This window comes from Ixodes scapularis, unplaced genomic scaffold, assembly GCF_016920785.2.
Source record: "Ixodes scapularis isolate PalLabHiFi unplaced genomic scaffold, ASM1692078v2 PGA_scaffold10__122_contigs__length_95168666, whole genome shotgun sequence".
Taxonomy (NCBI): domain Eukaryota; kingdom Metazoa; phylum Arthropoda; class Arachnida; order Ixodida; family Ixodidae; genus Ixodes; species Ixodes scapularis.
Genome location: NW_024609836.1, coordinates 67,556,702 through 67,574,104, shown reverse-complemented (window position 1 = coordinate 67,574,104; position 17,403 = coordinate 67,556,702). Strand labels below are relative to the sequence as shown.

The window sequence follows — 17,403 nt, the reverse complement described above, 5'->3', positions numbered from 1 at the left end:
CACGCTGTCGGTTTATCGGGTGGTTGCTTTTTGTTCTTAAAAAAATCGTTGTCCTTGTTCGAGTTATCAGTAACTACCGACATGGAAGGTCGTTTTATTTTGTGTGACTTTTTGTTTGCGGCAGTTCATTGGCGGCTTATCTGTGTATATGCCCCCAATACGGTGAAAGACCGAGTTTCCTTTTTTTCTGGCTTGCGCCGTTTTGTAGATTGTAAGAGGACAGTTGTGTTGTGCGGGGATTTTAACTGCGTCGTTCAGGCGATAGACAGGCTGCCGTCTGGGCAACGCCCCGATAGAAGCGCGACGATATTAAAAGAGTTGCTCGAAGATTTCGATCTGGTAGACGCTGGGAGTGTTAGAAACGAAACGCGGGAGATGCGTTTCACACACTTTCAGGCGTCCTCCCACGCTCGCTTAGACAGGATTTACGTGTCGGCCTCCGTGGCAGCGTTGTTAACAAAGTATCGCGTAACACCAGTGTTTTTCTCCGACCATTGCTTGGTTGCGACAACGATCGGGAATAAGGCGCGGCCGAAGGCGAAGTTTGAGTGGAAGCTTTGGAAGCTGAACACGAAGCTGCTTGACGACGGACATTTTGTTAAGGGCGCCGGTGACATTTTTAAGTCGGGTTTTGAAAACGCTGAAGAGGACATTTTTGAGGCATGGGAGACCGCAAAGCAGGAAGTGAAGATGCTTGCGATAGAGAGGTCGTCTCTTTTGGCCCACGAAGCGCGTCAAGCTGAACGGAGTTTAAACGCCGATCTGCTGGCGCTCTCTAGAGCGGAGTGTGCAAACCCCGGCGTCTGTTTAAAGGATTTGGACAACGTTAAGGAGCGCCTAGAACAGCTGCATCGAGAACGTTACCGCGGCGCCGTGGTTCGAGCCCGGGCGGAGAAATACCTCATGGGCGAGCAGCCAACGAAACGAGCCTTAGCAGACGAAAAGCGGTACGCCGTGCGAAACGAGATAGCGGAAATTGAAGTTGACGGCGTTACGCGCACATGTCCACGCAGTATTCAGCAGGCGTTTGTGGCTCACTACAAGCAGCTTTTTGAGAGCCCAGTTCAAGGGAAAGGGGCCCCCGCGTGGGTCAAGCTGCTTGAGGCGCTGCCGCAGTTAGCTGAAGAGGAGGCGGAAAGCCTGTCTCAGCCGATCACTCTTCAAGAGGTCGAACGGGCGATAGACGACCTGCCAAACTCGAAAACGCCGGGACCCGATGGAATAAGTGCCGAGTTTTTCAAGAAATTCAAGGGCGTACTCGCCAGTTTATTGTTACAAGTTTTTGGTAAAGCGTATGAGCGGAAAATGTTACCGCCTTCTTATACGCGAACACATACTGTTTTTATACCAAAAAGTGACGACGTCGCTAAACTACGGCGAATCACTGGTTACCGCCCGATCACCCTGTGTAACGTAGATTACAAAGTTTTTGCAAAGATTTTAGCGCGACGTTTTCAAAGTGTTGCTTGCAAACTTATCGGGGAACACCAAACGTGTGGGATCCAGGGCCGGAGCATCACGACGAACGTGCATGTCGCGCGCAGTGTCTTGGAAGCGTGTGATGCGGGCATGGGCCAAGTAGCCATGCTCCAAATAGACTTGGACAAGGCCTTCGATCGTGTCAGGCACGACGTCCTTTTTGATGTTTTAAATCGTGTGAACGTCGGAGACGTTATTTTGGAAGGTGCCAAAATGGCCTATAAAGATTGCACCACACGTCTCGTCATAAACAAAGAGGTGACCGAGCCGATTTTCGTGCGAACGTCCGTGAGGCAGGGATGTCCCATGTCGCCGCTTTTATTTAATTTGTATTTGGAGCTCTTTTGTTTAAGCGTCTTGAACAGTAAGGATTGTCGGGGTTTTCGGCTGGAAAATGCCGAGGTAAAAGTTATAAGTTACGCAGATGACGTCGCAGTGTTTTCCAGCGATAAGAAAAGTGTCAGTGCCGCGGTGTCTTTGGCAAAGGCTTTCTGTGACGCGACCGGCGCTGCCATAAACTGGGACAAGTGCCGCGGGTTTTGGCACGGCGCATGGGCCACAACGCCTTCGGAGTACGAAGGCGTTAGCTGGGACCGCGTGCCCTGCGCATACCTGGGCGTACCTCTAAATTGCTACCGCAGCAGCAAAACTTTTTGGTCGGGGGTCGCCGCCGATCTGGACAGCCGTGCTTCTCGTTGGAGGCACCGTGATCTGTCCATCTTTGCGAGGGCGGCAGTTTGCAATATTTTTCTGATTTCAAAGATGTGGTATGTTTTGCAAGCCATACATTGTGCACGTGTTAACGTTCAGAAGTTTCACCGTGTTTTTGCTTTGTTCATCTGGGGGTCTAACTGGGAACCCATGAGGAGGGACAATCTTTTTCACCGGGTACGCCACGGGGGGCTTGGGCTGTCCCATTTGTTTGTTAAACAGCTAGTATCGCGTTTCTTTTTTCTGCGAGACCAGGAGCAACCGTTCATCCGCACCTTCATCCAGACAAAACTGTCTCCTCATTTGCCATCCTTTCTTGTTTCCTCTTGCGGCGTCGAGCCAACAAGACTCGTGGGATTTCAAAAGGAGGTTGTTGAATCAGTTCGCTTTTTGTCTGCACGTTTTTCTTTGGAGTACTTGTCTCTAGTGAGCAAGAAAGCGCTCGCGCGCGATTTGGTGGTCAGTTTGTTCCCGACACCAATGTATCGAACACTTTTCTGTAATGGCGGCCACGATGTGTTAAATCGAGTGAAGCGTATGTGCGTACCACATTCAGTGAAAACGTTTTTTTTTTTAAGCTACACACCAATACGTTGCCGGTCAAGGTGTGGCTAAGGGAAAAGGGTATTGATGTCCCGTGGACGGTCGATTGCCTTTTATGCAAGCAACCTGAAACTATTGAGCATGTTTTCATTTTTTGCATGGATGCGGTCTTTTTCTGGGATGTGCTTCAGCGCACGCTAAAGAAAGAGCTGCGAGTCACCCCATCAGGTATTCGTTTCTTGGACGTGACGAATGACGACTGTGTGCCTTTTGACATGTTTTTTCTTTTGGGCCTTTGTAGTATTTGGCGCTCGCGCATGGCAGTAAGGCATGCCGACCCCAATGTCAAAGAAGTACGCTTCTATTTTTTCTCACTAGTAAAGCAAGTTGAGAGTGTTTTTTCTACGCGCGAGCCTAAGCCCGGGTGGCTAGGTCTTTGTAAATCTCTTATAGAAATGAGAGCCTTTTAACGTGCCCTGCAGAAGACTTGCAGCGCTTTTTTAAATTGAACTGACATGTGCTGTTCCAGTTGCAATAAAGAAAAAAAAAAAAAATCGGCCATACCATGCTGAATACGCCGGTTCTCGTCCGATCACCGAAGCTAAGCAGCATCGGGCTCCGTCAGTACTTGGGAGGGAGACCACCTGGGAACACGGAGTGCTGATGGCACATTTTGTTTTTTTTAAATACGCTGGTGATTTTTTTCTTTCTTTTCAATTAACTAAAATATAAGCGTTAGGGAATGGGACGAGAAAAGCCAGACAAGCAAAGCGCTTTCGTTGCAATCTACCTATTTCCTTTTGGTAGTCTCCATATCGCCATCGGCCATACCATGGTGATTCTGCTTCTGGCACTCGCCGAGAACGGTCGCAGGATGGCTGGCTCCAGCGGAGCTGCGACAACGGCCCTTGATGGCCGTGGAACTACTGTTTTTCATGCCTCAACGTCAACCGCTGAAGAATACAAGGTTGTTTTGCCTTCGATGCCCACCGGGCCAACTTTTTTGAACTCCGTGATTCTTCACTGCGACCTGAAGGGACGGCCCTACCGCATCGAGGATTTTCGCCAGGAGCTGAAACGGACCGGCGCCTTGCCAGACATCGTCTCGCTCGGCGCCTTCCAGATGAACCATGTGTGGTTAGCAACGCTTCGCACGCCGGAAGCCAAGGAACGCCTCCTCAACGTCAAGGAAATCAAGGTGAAGGGCCTCCGCTGCCTCGTCATTGACCCCTGTACCACCGAGATTCGCCTTCGCATCCACTGGGTGCCGTTCCACGTACCCGACGATGCGGTTCGAAAACTTTTCGAGCCGTACGGCAAGGTCAAGGAAGTTGGACGTGAGAAGTGGCGCGTCAGCGGTTTTGAGGGCATCGAATCTACCACTCGGTTCGTTCGCATGACCCTGAAGAGCGATGCCACACCCGACGGGATGCCCCACCAGCTCCGTCTTCAAGGTGCGAACACCCTCATCGTCATCCCCGGAAGAGCGCCGGTCTGCCTGCGATGCAAGCGCCCCGGGCACATCAGGCGCGACTGCCGCGTGCCGAAGTGCACGGAGTGCTTCCGCTTCGGCCACGAGAAGGAGGACTGCGTGCGGACGTACGCCGGCGTCACCGGCGCAGCTGAGACGGACGAGCCATCCCCGTTCATCATGGAGGCGGAGGACGCCGAACTGGCGGCGTGTGGCCTCAACAGCGACGCCCCCCAGACCTCCGAACAACATCAGGAGCAACGCGCCGGGGCCGACGGTAACGACGGCAACGAGCCGGCAACTAGCACCCCGACGGAGGAAGGTGCTGCGCCTTCTCCTGCGGCGACGTCGCCCGAGGCCGTCGTGGCTGCGCCTCCCGCTGTCCTCCCACCCAGCAAGGATGCCGAAGACACCGACGACATGGACGAGACTGCGGACTCCTCCAAGCGTGGTCGCGACGGGGAGGGCGCCGCCATGACACCGGTCCCGAACCAGGGGTGGAAAACGAGCAAGCGCGGCAGGTACAAGCGTCTACCTGGCAGCCCCGCGGACGGCGGGCCACGCCGCGACAGCCAGTAAGGCGGCAACGCCTGGTTCATGAACTTTCGTGCGGGTTTTCAAGGCAAGTGTCCCGTCATAGCCTTTTTTATGATTTGCACGCTTGAACCGGCCATCACGGTCGCATCGTTAAATGTTCGCGGTTTCAACATGCGGAAGAAACAATATCAAGTACAACGTTTGTTGGAAAGCCAGAAACCCGATTTCTTGGCGATGCAGGAAACCAAGATGGCCGAGGAAGAGCAGGTGACGAATGCACTTAAGCCCTTTTTATCTTCGTACGAAGTTTGTGTTACGCACGCTGTCGGTTTATCGGGTGGTTGCTTTTTGTTCTTAAAAAAATCGTTGTCCTTGTTCGAGTTATCAGTAACTACCGACATGGAAGGTCGTTTTATTTTGTGTGACTTTTTGTTTGCGGCAGTTCATTGGCGGCTTATCTGTGTATATGCCCCCAATACGGTGAAAGACCGAGTTTCCTTTTTTTCTGGCTTGCGCCGTTTTGTAGATTGTAAGAGGACAGTTGTGTTGTGCGGGGATTTTAACTGCGTCGTTCAGGCGATAGACAGGCTGCCGTCTGGGCAGCGCCCCGACAGAAGCGCGACGATATTAAAAGAGTTGCTCGAAGATTTCGATCTGGTAGACGCTGGGAGTGTTAGAAACGAAACGCGGGAGATGCGTTTCACACACTTTCAGGCGTCCTCCCACGCTCGCTTAGACAGGATTTACGTGTCGGCCTCCGTGGCAGCGTTGTTAACAAAGTATCGCGTCACACCAGTGTTTTTCTCCGACCATTGCTTGGTTGCGACAACGATCGGGAATAAGGCGCGGCCGAAGGCGGAGTTTGAGTGGAAGCTTTGGAAGCTGAACACGAAGCTGCTTGACGACGGACATTTTGTTAAGGGCGCCGGTGACATTTTTAAGTCGGGTTTTGAAAACGCTGAAGAGGACATTTTTGAGGCATGGGAGACCGCAAAGCAGGAAGTGAAGATGCTTGCGATAGAGAGGTCGTCTCTTTTGGCCCACGAAGCGCGTCAAGCTGAACGGAGTTTAAACGCCGATCTGCTGGCGCTCTCTAGAGCGGAGTGTGCAAACCCCGGCGTCTGTTTAAAGGATTTGGACAACGTTAAGGAGCGCCTAGAACAGCTGCATCGAGAACGTTACCGCGGCGCCGTGGTTCGAGCCCGGGCGGAGAAATACCTCATGGGCGAGCAGCCAACGAAACGAGCCTTAGCAGACGAAAAGCGGTACGCCGTGCGAAACGAGATAGCGGAAATTGAAGTTGACGGCGTTACGCGCACATGTCCACGCAGTATTCAGCAGGCGTTTGTGGCTCACTACAAGCAGCTTTTTGAGAGCCCAGTTCAAGGGAAAGGGGCCCCCGCGTGGGTCAAGCTGCTTGAGGCGCTGCCGCAGTTAGCTGAAGAGGAGGCGGAAAGCCTGTCTCAGCCGATCACTCTTCAAGAGGTCGAACGGGCGATAGACGACCTGCCAAACTCGAAAACGCCGGGACCCGATGGAATAAGTGCCGAGTTTTTCAAGAAATTCAAGGGCGTACTCGCCAGTTTATTGTTACAAGTTTTTGGTAAAGCGTATGAGCGGAAAATGTTACCGCCTTCTTATACGCGAACACATACTGTTTTTATACCAAAAAGTGACGACGTCGCTAAACTACGGCGAATCACTGGTTACCGCCCGATCACCCTGTGTAACGTAGATTACAAAGTTTTTGCAAAGATTTTAGCGCGACGTTTTCAAAGTGTTGCTTGCAAACTTATCGGGGAACACCAAACGTGTGGGATCCAGGGCCGGAGCATCACGACGAACGTGCATGTCGCGCGCAGTGTCTTGGAAGCGTGTGATGCGGGCATGGGCCAAGTAGCCATGCTCCAAATAGACTTGGACAAGGCCTTCGATCGTGTCAGGCACGACGTCCTTTTTGATGTTTTAAATCGTGTGAACGTCGGAGACGTTATTTTGGAAGGTGCCAAAATGGCCTATAAAGATTGCACCACACGTCTCGTCATAAACAAAGAGGTGACCGAGCCGATTTTCGTGCGAACGTCCGTGAGGCAGGGATGTCCCATGTCGCCGCTTTTATTTAATTTGTATTTGGAGCTCTTTTGTTTAAGCGTCTTGAACAGTAAGGATTGTCGGGGTTTTCGGCTGGAAAATGCCGAGGTAAAAGTTATAAGTTACGCAGATGACGTCGCAGTGTTTTCCAGCGATAAGAAAAGTGTCAGTGCCGCGGTGTCTTTGGCAAAGGCTTTCTGTGACGCGACCGGCGCTGCCATAAACTGGGACAAGTGCCGCGGGTTTTGGCACGGCGCATGGGCCACAACGCCTTCGGAGTACGAAGGCGTTAGCTGGGACCGCGTGCCCTGCGCATACCTGGGCGTACCTCTAAATTGCTACCGCAGCAGCAAAACTTTTTGGTCGGGGGTCGCCGCCGATCTGGACAGCCGTGCTTCTCGTTGGAAGCACCGTGATCTGTCCATCTTTGCGAGGGCGGCAGTTTGCAATATTTTTCTGATTTCAAAGATGTGGTATGTTTTGCAAGCCATACATTGTGCACGTGTTAACGTTCAGAAGTTTCACCGTGTTTTTGCTTTGTTCATCTGGGGGTCTAACTGGGAACCCATGAGGAGGGACAATCTTTTTCACCGGGTACGCCACGGGGGGCTTGGGCTGTCCCATTTGTTTGTTAAACAGCTAGTATCGCGTTTCTTTTTTCTGCGAGACCAGGAGCAACCGTTCATCCGCACCTTCATCCAGACAAAACTGTCTCCTCATTTGCCATCCTTTCTTGTTTCCTCTTGCGGCGTCGAGCCAACAAGACTCGTGGGATTTCAAAAGGAGGTTGTTGAATCAGTTCGCTTTTTGTCTGCACGTTTTTCTTTGGAGTACTTGTCTCTAGTGAGCAAGAAAGCGCTCGCGCGCGATTTGGTGGTCAGTTTGTTCCCGACGCCAATGTATCGAACACTTTTCTGTAATGGCGGCCACGATGTGTTAAATCGAGTGAAGCGTATGTGCGTACCACATTCAGTGAAAACGTTTTTTTTTAAGCTACACACCAATACGTTGCCGGTCAAGGTGTGGCTAAGGGAAAAGGGTATTGATGTCCCGTGGACGGTCGATTGCCTTTTATGCAAGCAACCTGAAACTATTGAGCATGTTTTCATTTTTTGCATGGATGCGGTCTTTTTCTGGGATGTGCTTCAGCGCACGCTAAAGAAAGAGCTGCGAGTCACCCCATCAGGTATTCGTTTCTTGGACGTGACGAATGACGACTGTGTGCCTTTTGACATGTTTTTTCTTTTGGGCCTTTGTAGTATTTGGCGCTCGCGCATGGCAGTAAGGCATGCCGACCCCAATGTCAAAGAAGTACGCTTCTATTTTTTCTCACTAGTAAAGCAAGTTGAGAGTGTTTTTTCTACGCGCGAGCCTAAGCCCGGGTGGCTAGGTCTTTGTAAATCTCTTTTAGAAATGAGAGCCTTTTAACGTGCCCTGCAGAAGACTTGCAGCGCTTTTTTAATTTGAACTGACATGTGCTGTTCCAGTTGCAATAAAGAAAAAAAAAAAAAAAAAAAAAAAAAAAAAAATCGGCCATACCATGCTGAATGCGCCGGTTCTCGTCCGATCACCGAAGCTAAGCAGCATCGGGCTCCGTCAGTACTTGGGAGGGAGACCACCTGGGAACACGGAGTGCTGATGGCACATTTTTTTTTTTTAAAATACGCCGTTGCTTTTTTTCGTTTTTGTTAAATTGATTAAGGTATAAGCGTTGGGCAATGGGACGAGAAAGGCCAGACAAGCAAAGCGCTTTCGTTGCAATCTACCTATTTCCTTTTGGTAGGCTCCATATCGCCATCGGCCATACCATGCTGAATACGCCGGTTCTCGTCCGATCACCGAAGCTAAGCAGCATCGGGCTCCGTCAGTACTTGAGAGGGAGACCACCTGGGAACACGGAGTGCTGATGGCACATTTTTTTTTTTTTTAAATACGCCGTTGCTTTTTTTCGTTTTTGTTAAATTGATTAAGGTATAAGCGTTGGGCAATGGGACGAGAAAGGCCAGACAAGCAAAGCGCTTTCGTTGCAATCTACCTATTTCCTTTTGGTAGGCTCCATATCGCCATCGGCCATACCATGCTGAATACGCCGGTTCTCGTCCGATCACCGAAGCTAAGCAGCATCGGGCTCCGTCAGTACTTGAGAGGGAGACCACCTGGGAACACGGAGTGCTGATGGCACATTTTTTTTTTTTTTAAATACGCCGTTGCTTTCTTTCGTTTTTGTTAAATTGATTAAGGTATAAGCGTTGGGCAATGGGACGAGAAAGGCCAGACAAGCAAAGCGCTTTCGTTGCAATCTACCTATTTCCTTTTGGTAGGCTCCATATCGCCATCGGCCATACCATGCTGATTCTGCTTCTGGCACTCGCCGAGAACGGTCGCAGGATGGCTGGCTCCAACGGAGCTGCGACAACGGCCCCAGTTGGCCGCGGTACTTTTGCTGCGTCATCGTCTGCCGACGACTACAAGGTGGTGTTGCCTCCCATCCCAATGGGTGCAACTATTTTAAATTCAGTACTTTTGCACTGCGATTTGAGAGGCCGCCCCTATCGTATTGAAGATTTCCGGCAAGAATTGAAGCGGTGCGCCGTCCTGTCCGAGATTGTGGCGCTCGGTGCTTTCCAGATGAACCATGTCTGGTTGGCCACGCTGCGAACGCCGGAAGCCAAGAAGCGGCTCATCGACTGCAAAGAGTTGAAGGTGAAGGACCTGAGGTGTGTCGTCATCGACCCCAGCAGCACGGAAGTCCGTCTACGCCTCCATTGGGTCCCGTATCATGTGACGGACGACGCGGTGAGCAAGTTTTTGGAACCCTACGGCAAGGTTATAGAAGTCGCACGTGAGAAGTGGCGCGTCGAGGGATTCGAGGGCATCGAGTCGACTACCCGGGTGGCACGCATGACGCTGAAGAGCGGCGTCACGCCCGACGGAATGCCTCATCAGCTGCGGCTTCAGGGGGCGAACGTCCTTATCGTAATCCCGGGGAGGGCGCCGGTCTGCCTGCGCTGTAAGCGTGCCGGGCACATCAGGCGCGACTGCCGCGTGCCTAAGTGCTCGGTGTGCTCACGTTTCGGCCACGAGAAGGAGGAGTGCGTAAAGACCTACGCCCGAGTAACTGGTGGAGCGGCGGCGGAAGACCTTTCGCCCCTGACCATGGAAATCGACGAGGCTGAGCGTTCCGCTCAGGGACAACAAGACGAAGCTTCACCGTCTGGTGAGCCCAGCAGTCATCCTGTTGGAGCGGACGGCTCGACTGAAGTCTCGCCTGTAAAGGACAAGAAGGAGGTGGCTGGTGGCTTTCCTGAACCAGGCAGCGCGGCACCCCCTCCCACGGCGACGCCAATGGAGAAGACCGTAGCCCCGCGCGAGGCATCCCCCCCGACTTTCGAGAAGGCGCCTTCCGAAGGTCACGACACTATGGACGAAACCACCGAGTCCATCAAGCGTGGCCTCGACGAGAACCCTCCATCGACGCCGGGCATGACACCCAGGCCCAACCCTTGGATGGAGAGGACAAAGAAGGGGCGTTTCCAGCCCACGCCCACCTTAACCCCAGATGACCGGAGGCGACTCAACAGCAAGTAAGGCGGCTAACGCCTGGTTACAAAGACTGACGTCCGAATGCCAAGGCAAGTGCTACAGCAAAACACATGATTTGTACGTTCCAACCAGCAATAACGGTCGCATCGCTAAATGTTCGAGGTTTGAGCGCCAGGAAAAAACAATACCAATTGCAGCGTTTGCTGCTTAAAGAGAAACCCGATTTCTTAGCGGTGCAAGAGACTAAAATGGCTGAGGAGGAACAGGTTGCTAGTGCGCTTAGGCCTTTTCTGCAGTCGTACGAAGTTTGTGTCACCCACGCGGTTGGTTTTTCTGCCGGATGTTTTCTTTTTCTTAAAAAGTCCCTGCCCTTGTCGGAGTTAGCTGTAACCACCGACACGGAAGGGCGGTTCATCATGTGCGATTTTTCTTTGGCGTCTTTTCAGTGGCGAATTGTTTGTGTGTATGCGCCTAGTACGGTTAAAGACCGTGTTTCCTTTTTTATTGGCTTACGCCGTTTTCTAGATTGTGATAAAACGATTGTGTTGTTGGGCGATTTTAACTGCGTTGTAAGGGCAGCAGACAGAACGCCCCTGAGGCGGAGTAGCGACAAGAGTGCGCAAGTTTTAAGCGAACTGGTTGAAGACTTTGACTTGGTTGACGCCGGAACGGTGACGAACGAAACGAGCGAGATTCGTTTCACCCATTTCCAAGCGTCGTCTCATGCGCGCCTAGATAGAGTATACGTATCGGCCTCCGCGGCAGCAATGTTAAGAAAGTATCGCGTCACACCAGTGTTTTTTTCGGATCATTGCATGATTTCGACAACGATCGGCGAAAAAGCGCCGCCGAAGGCCAAGTTTAACTGGAAGCTGTGGAAGCTTAACACAAAACTGCTTGACGATGAAAGTTTTCTTGCAGCGGTAGATAACGTCTTCAAAACGTTTTTTAAAACCGCAAGGGACGATATATTCGAGACATGGGAGCTCATCAAACAGGAAGTGAAGATGCTCGCTATCGAAAGGTCGTCGATTTTAGCGTACGAGGCGCGTTGCGACGAACGTGGCTTAATCGAAGATTTGGAAGCTCTGTCAAGAGCTGAGTGTGAACGACCCGGCACAGCTCTTAAAGATTTGGAAACGGTTAAGCAACGCCTGGCGCATTTTCATCAAGAGCGTTACCGCGGAGCCATTGTTCGGGCTCGATCAGAGAAGTACTTGATGGGAGAACAGCCTACTAAACGGTCTTTGGCGGATGAGAAAAGGTTTGCGCTTCGCAACGAAATTGGCGAAATCGAGTACAACGGAGTGATTAACACTAGCCCAAGTAGTATTGAGCAGGCTTTTGTCGCACACTATAGGCAAGTTTTTGAAACCCAAGTTAAAGGAAGGCAGGACCCTATGTGTGGAAAACTTCTAGAGTCCCTGCCGCAACTAACGGAAGAGGAGAAGGAAAATCTCGCAGAGCCGATCACTCTTCAAGAGGTCGAGAGAGCAATAGACGATTTGCCGAGCTCGAAAACGCCAGGACCGGACGGCATATGCGCCGAATTTTATAAGAAATACAAGAGCGTAATCGCTCCACTTTTTTTAGAAGTGATTTGTAAGGCATACGAAAGGAAAGTACTGCCGCCGTCTTTTTCACGTACATACACTGTGTTAATTCCCAAAATTGATGACGTTGCGAAACTACGTCAAGTCACTGGTTTCCGCCCGATAACTCTGTGTAATGTAGATTACAAGATTTTTGCTAAAATCCTAGCGAGGAGGTTCCAGAGTGTTGCCTGCCAGCTCATTGGAGATCATCAGACCTGTGGAATACAGGGTCGATCTATTTTGACGAATGTGCACGTTGCCCGAACTGTTTTGGAGGCATGTGACGATGGCATGGGCCAAGTTGCCATGCTTCAACTGGACCTAGATAAGGCTTTCGATCGTGTTAAGCACGATGTCCTTTTTGATGTTTTAAAGCACGTGAATGTGGGCGAGCGTATTTTGGACGGGGTTAAAATGGCGTACCAAGAGTGTACCACTAGGCTCATTGTGAACAGGGAATTGACTGAACCGATACGTGTGCGAACATCCGTAAGACAAGGATGTCCCTTGTCGCCGTTATTGTTTAACCTCTATTTGGAACTTTTTTGTTTAAGTGTTCAGAACAGTAATCAATGTCACGGATTCCGGATGGAAAATGAGGAGATAAAAGTCATGAGCTATGCAGATGATGTCGCGGTTTTTTGTAGCGATAAGCCAAGTATTAGCGCGGCTGTGACGTTGGCAAGAGACTTCTGTAAGGCTACAGGGGCAGCCATAAATTTGAGCAAGTGCCGTGGGTTTTGGCACGGAGAGTGGGCCACAACCCCTTCGGTGTTTGAAGGGGTGTGTTGGGACCGTGTGCCGTGCACTTACCTCGGTGTGCCACTAAAATGTTACAGGCAAAGCAAACCCTATTGGTCGGGAGTCGCCGCCGACCTGGACAGGCGCGCTTCCCGTTGGAAGCAGCGTGAGCTGTCCATATTTGCCAGAGCGACAGTATGTAATATTTTTCTCATTGCAAAATTGTGGTACGTGATGCAAGCCATTCATTGTGCTCGCTTGAATGTGCAGAAATTTCACCGTGTTTTTGCCACGTTTATTTGGAATTCGAAGTGGGAGCCGATGAGGAGAGACAATCTTTTCCATCGGATTCGTCACGGTGGTCTCGGTCTCTCGCATTTGTTTTGCAAACAGATTGTGTCCCGATTCTTTTTTCTGCGAGACCAAGAGCATCCTTTCATACGTACGTTTATACAAACCAAATTGTCTCCTCATTTGCCATCTTTTCTCGTTTCGTCCCATGGCGGCGAACTTAAGAGATTAGTGGGATATCAAAAGGAGGTGGTAGACGCAGTGTTATTTTTGTCTGCCCGTTTTTCGTTTGAGTATTTGTCCGCTGTTAGCAAGAAAACGCTTACACGCGATTTATTGATAAGTTTGTTTCCAGACCCGTTGTATAGAACTGTAGTCTGTAGCGGGGGCCAAGATGTGCTCAAGCGAGTGAAGAATATGTGCGTTCCCCCTTCCGTTAAAACGTTCTTTTTTAAACTGCATTCCAATACACTGCCCGTTAAGGTGTGGCTTGAAGGAAAGGGTATTGATGTGCCGTGGTCGGTAGACTGTATTTTATGTAAGAAACCTGAGACCATCGAGCACGTTTTCATTTTTTGCTGGGATGCGGTTTTTTTTTTGGGATGTGCTGCAGCGCACGTTGAAGAAACAACTGTGCATTAGCCCATCAGTTATACGTTTCTTGAATGTGAGTAACGATGATGGCATACCTTTTGATATGATTATGTTGTTGGGTTTGTGCAGTATTTGGAGGTCGCGCATGGCGGTCCGTCATGCAGACCCCAGTGTGAAAGAAGTGCATCATTATTTTTTCAGCCTTGTTAAGCAAGTGGAAAGTGTTTTTTCACACCGTAAAACGAAACCCGAGTGGCTAGAAATTTGTAAACCGCTCCTCGAAATGCGAGGATTTTAATGTACCCTGCAATAAGTCTTGCAGAGTATTTTTTTTTTAAGTGACATTGCCGTTTTTGCATTCCTCCTGCAATAAAGAAATAAAAAAAAAAAAAAAAAAAGCCATACCATGCTGAATGCGCCGGTTCTCGTCCGATCACCGAAGCTAAGCAGCATCGGGCTCCGTCAGTACTTGGGGGGGAGACCACCTGGGAACACGGAGTGCTGATGGCACATTTTGTTTTTAAATACGCTGGTGCTTTTTTTTTTTTTTTGATTAATTAAAATATGAGCGTTGGGGGGGGGGGGGGGGGGGATGCGACGAGAAAGGCCAGACAAGCAAAGCGCTTTCGTTGCAATCTACCTATTTCCTTCTGGTAGCCTCGATATCGCCATCGGCCATACCATGCTGAATGCGCCGGTTCTCGTCCGATCACCGAAGCTAAGCAGCATCGGGCTCCGTCAGTACTTGGGGGGGAGACCACCTGGGAACACGGAGTGCTGATGGCACATTTTGTTTTTAAATACGCTGGTGCTTTTTTTTTTTTTTTGATTAATTAAAATATGAGCGTTGGGGGGGGGGGGGGGGGGATGCGACGAGAAAGGCCAGACAAGCAAAGCGCTTTCGTTGCAATCTACCTATTTCCTTCTGGTAGCCTCGATATCGCCATCGGCCATACCATGCTGAATGCGCCGGTTCTCGTCCGATCACCGAAGCTAAGCGGCATCGGGCTCCGTCAGTACTTGGGGGGGAGACCACCTGGGAACACGGAGTGCTGATGGCACATTTTGTTTTTAAATACGCTGGTGCTTTTTTTTTTTTTTTGATTAATTAAAATATGAGCGTTGGGGGGGGGGGGGATGCGACGAGAAAGGCCAGACAAGCAAAGCGCTTTCGTTGCAATCTACCTATTTCCTTCTGGTAGCCTCGATATCGCCATCGGCCATACCATGCTGAATGCGCCGGTTCTCGTCCGATCACCGAAGCTAAGCGGCATCGGGCTCCGTCAGTACTTGGGGGGGAGACCACCTGGGAACACGGAGTGCTGATGGCACATTTTGTTTTTAAATACGCTGGTGCTTTTTTTTTTTTTTTTGATTAATTAAAATATGAGCGTTGGGGGGGGGGGGGGATGCGACGAGAAAGGCCAGACAAGCAAAGCGCTTTCGTTGCAATCTACCTATTTCCTTCTGGTAGCCTCGATATCGCCATCGGCCATACCATGCTGAATGCGCCGGTTCTCGTCCGATCACCGAAGCTAAGCGGCATCGGGCTCCGTCAGTACTTGGGGGGGAGACCACCTGGGAACACGGAGTGCTGATGGCACATTTTGTTTTTAAATACGCTGGTGCTTTTTTTTTTTTTGATTAATTAAAATATGAGCGTTGGGGGGGGGGGGGGGGGGGATGCGGCGAGAAAGGCCAGACAAGCAAAGCGCTTTCGTTGCAATCTACCTATTTCCTTTTGGTAGGCTCCATTTCGCCATCGGCCATACCATGCTGAATGCGCCGGTTCTCGTCCGATCACCGAAGCTAAGCGGCATCGGGCTCCGTCAGTACTTGGGGGGGAGACCACCTGGGAACACGGAGTGCTGATGGCACATTTTTTTTTAAAAATACGCCGTTGCTTTTTTTCGTTTTTGTTAAATTGATTAAGGTATAAGCGTTGGGCAATGGGACGAGAAAGGCCAGACAAGCAAAGCGCTTTCGTTGCAATCTACCTATTTCCTTTTGGTAGGCTCCATATCGCCATCGGCCATACCATGCTGAATGCGCCGGTTCTCGTCCGATCACCGAAGCTAAGCAGCATCGGGCTCCGTCAGTACTTGAGAGGGAGACCACCTGGGAACACGGAGTGCTGATGGCACATTTTTTTTTTAAAAATACGCCGTTGCTTTCTTTCGTTTTTGTTAAATTGATTAAGGTATAAGCGTTGGGCAATGGGACGAGAAAGGCCAGACAAGCAAAGCGCTTTCGTTGCAATCTACCTATTTCCTTTTGGTAGGCTCCATTTCGCCATCGGCCATACCATGCTGAATGCGCCGGTTCTCGTCCGATCACCGAAGCTAAGCAGCATCGGGCTCCGTCAGTACTTGGGAGGGAGACCACCTGGGAACACGGAGTGCTGATGGCACATTTTTTTTTAAAAATACGCCGTTGCTTTCTTTCGTTTTTGTTAAATTGATTAAGGTATAAGCGTTGGGCAATGGGACGAGAAAGGCCAGACAAGCAAAGCGCTTTCGTTGCAATCTACCTATTTCCTTTTGGTAGGCTCCATATCGCCATCGGCCATACCATGCTGAATACGCCGGTTCTCGTCCGATCACCGAAGCTAAGCAGCATCGGGCTCCGTCAGTACTTGAGAGGGAGACCACCTGGGAACACGGAGTGCTGATGGCACATTTTTTTTTTTTTAAATACGCCGTTGCTTTCTTTCGTTTTTGTTAAATTGATTAAGGTATAAGCGTTGGGCAATGGGACGAGAAAGGCCAGACAAGCAAAGCGCTTTCGTTGCAATCTACCTATTTCCTTTTGGTAGGCTCCATTTCGCCATCGGCCATACCATGCTGAATACGCCGGTTCTCGTCCGATCACCGAAGCTAAGCAGCATCGGGCTCCGTCAGTACTTGGGAGGGAGACCACCTGGGAACACGGAGTGCTGATGGCACATTTTTTTTTAAAAATACGCCGTTGCTTTCTTTCGTTTTTGTTAAATTGATTAAGGTATAAGCGTTGGGCAATGGGACGAGAAAGGCCAGACAAGCAAAGCGCTTTCGTTGCAATCTACCTATTTCCTTTTGGTAGGCTCCATATCGCCATCGGCCATACCATGCTGAATACGCCGGTTCTCGTCCGATCACCGAAGCTAAGCAGCATCGGGCTCCGTCAGTACTTGAGAGGGAGACCACCTGGGAACACGGAGTGCTGATGGCACATTTTTTTTAAAAAAAATACGCCGTTGCTTTTTTTCGTTTTTGTTAAATTGATTAAGGTATAAGCGTTGGGCAATGGGACGAGAAAGGCCAGACAAGCAAAGCGCTTTCGTTGCAATCTACCTATTTCCTTTTGGTAGGCTCCATATCGCCATCGGCCATACCACGCTGAATGCGCCGGTTCTCGTCCGATCACCGAAGCTAAGCAGCATCGGGCTCCGTCAGTACTTGGGAGGGAGACCACCTGGGAACACGGAGTGCTGATGGCACATTTTTTTTTTTTAAATACGCCGTTGCTTTCTTTCGTTTTTGTTAAATTGATTAAGGTATAAGCGTTGGGCAATGGGACGAGAAAGGCCAGACAAGCAAAGCGCTTTCGTTGCAATCTACCTATTTCCTTTTGGTAGGCTCCATTTCGCCATCGGCCATACCATGCTGAATACGCCGGTTCTCGTCCGATCACCGAAGCTAAGCAGCATCGGGCTCCGTCAGTACTTGGGAGGGAGACCACCTGGGAACACGGAGTGCTGATGGCACATTTTTTTTTAAAAATACGCCGTTGCTTTCTTTCGTTTTTGTTAAATTGATTAAGGTATAA

The 17,403-nt window shown here is 50.3% G+C and overlaps 1 protein-coding gene, 14 non-coding genes and 3 pseudogenes across 15 annotated transcripts; all 18 read left to right on the top strand.

Moving 5' to 3' along the window:
- The first annotated feature begins 3,283 nt into the window (after positions 1-3,283).
- On the top strand, positions 3,284-3,402 carry LOC120845030 (annotated as a pseudogene).
- A 4,955-nt stretch (positions 3,403-8,357) lies between these two features.
- On the top strand, positions 8,358-8,476 carry LOC120845023 (annotated as a pseudogene).
- Positions 8,477-8,625: 149 nt separating this feature from the next.
- Positions 8,626-8,744, top strand: LOC120845021. Its single transcript, XR_005716558.1, has one exon. It is a non-coding gene; the product is annotated as a 5S ribosomal RNA (ribosomal RNA).
- A 150-nt stretch (positions 8,745-8,894) lies between these two features.
- LOC120845031 lies at positions 8,895-9,013 on the top strand. Its single transcript, XR_005716559.1, has one exon. It is a non-coding gene; the product is annotated as a 5S ribosomal RNA (ribosomal RNA).
- Positions 9,014-9,220: 207 nt separating this feature from the next.
- Positions 9,221-10,973, top strand: LOC120844942. The gene has a single exon (XM_040216964.3). The coding sequence runs from the start codon at positions 9,221-9,223 to the stop codon at positions 10,418-10,420; it is 1,200 nt and encodes a 399-aa protein (XP_040072898.1). The 3' UTR covers positions 10,421-10,973.
- Positions 10,974-13,987: 3,014 nt separating this feature from the next.
- On the top strand, positions 13,988-14,106 carry LOC120845148 (annotated as a pseudogene).
- A 157-nt stretch (positions 14,107-14,263) lies between these two features.
- LOC120844965 lies at positions 14,264-14,382 on the top strand. The gene has a single exon (XR_005716527.1). It is a non-coding gene; the product is annotated as a 5S ribosomal RNA (ribosomal RNA).
- A 156-nt stretch (positions 14,383-14,538) lies between these two features.
- Positions 14,539-14,657, top strand: LOC120844987. The gene has a single exon (XR_005716549.1). It is a non-coding gene; the product is annotated as a 5S ribosomal RNA (ribosomal RNA).
- A 151-nt stretch (positions 14,658-14,808) lies between these two features.
- On the top strand, positions 14,809-14,927 carry LOC120844993. The gene has a single exon (XR_005716555.1). It is a non-coding gene; the product is annotated as a 5S ribosomal RNA (ribosomal RNA).
- Positions 14,928-15,080: 153 nt separating this feature from the next.
- LOC120845001 lies at positions 15,081-15,199 on the top strand. Its single transcript, XR_005716556.1, has one exon. It is a non-coding gene; the product is annotated as a 5S ribosomal RNA (ribosomal RNA).
- Positions 15,200-15,354: 155 nt separating this feature from the next.
- LOC120845013 lies at positions 15,355-15,473 on the top strand. The gene has a single exon (XR_005716557.1). It is a non-coding gene; the product is annotated as a 5S ribosomal RNA (ribosomal RNA).
- A 147-nt stretch (positions 15,474-15,620) lies between these two features.
- On the top strand, positions 15,621-15,739 carry LOC120844976. Its single transcript, XR_005716538.1, has one exon. It is a non-coding gene; the product is annotated as a 5S ribosomal RNA (ribosomal RNA).
- A 148-nt stretch (positions 15,740-15,887) lies between these two features.
- Positions 15,888-16,006, top strand: LOC120845049. Its single transcript, XR_005716561.1, has one exon. It is a non-coding gene; the product is annotated as a 5S ribosomal RNA (ribosomal RNA).
- Positions 16,007-16,153: 147 nt separating this feature from the next.
- Positions 16,154-16,272, top strand: LOC120845043. Its single transcript, XR_005716560.1, has one exon. It is a non-coding gene; the product is annotated as a 5S ribosomal RNA (ribosomal RNA).
- Positions 16,273-16,421: 149 nt separating this feature from the next.
- Positions 16,422-16,540, top strand: LOC120845163. The gene has a single exon (XR_005716583.1). It is a non-coding gene; the product is annotated as a 5S ribosomal RNA (ribosomal RNA).
- Positions 16,541-16,687: 147 nt separating this feature from the next.
- LOC120845055 lies at positions 16,688-16,806 on the top strand. Its single transcript, XR_005716562.1, has one exon. It is a non-coding gene; the product is annotated as a 5S ribosomal RNA (ribosomal RNA).
- A 149-nt stretch (positions 16,807-16,955) lies between these two features.
- Positions 16,956-17,074, top strand: LOC120844951. Its single transcript, XR_005716513.1, has one exon. It is a non-coding gene; the product is annotated as a 5S ribosomal RNA (ribosomal RNA).
- A 148-nt stretch (positions 17,075-17,222) lies between these two features.
- Positions 17,223-17,341, top strand: LOC120845174. Its single transcript, XR_005716594.1, has one exon. It is a non-coding gene; the product is annotated as a 5S ribosomal RNA (ribosomal RNA).
- Positions 17,342-17,403: the final 62 nt, after the last annotated feature.

Coding starts and splice junctions, on each gene's coding strand:
- LOC120844942 (XM_040216964.3), top strand. CDS start 9,221: ATGGCTGGCTCCAACGGAGCTGCGACAACGGCCCCAGTTGGCCGCGGT.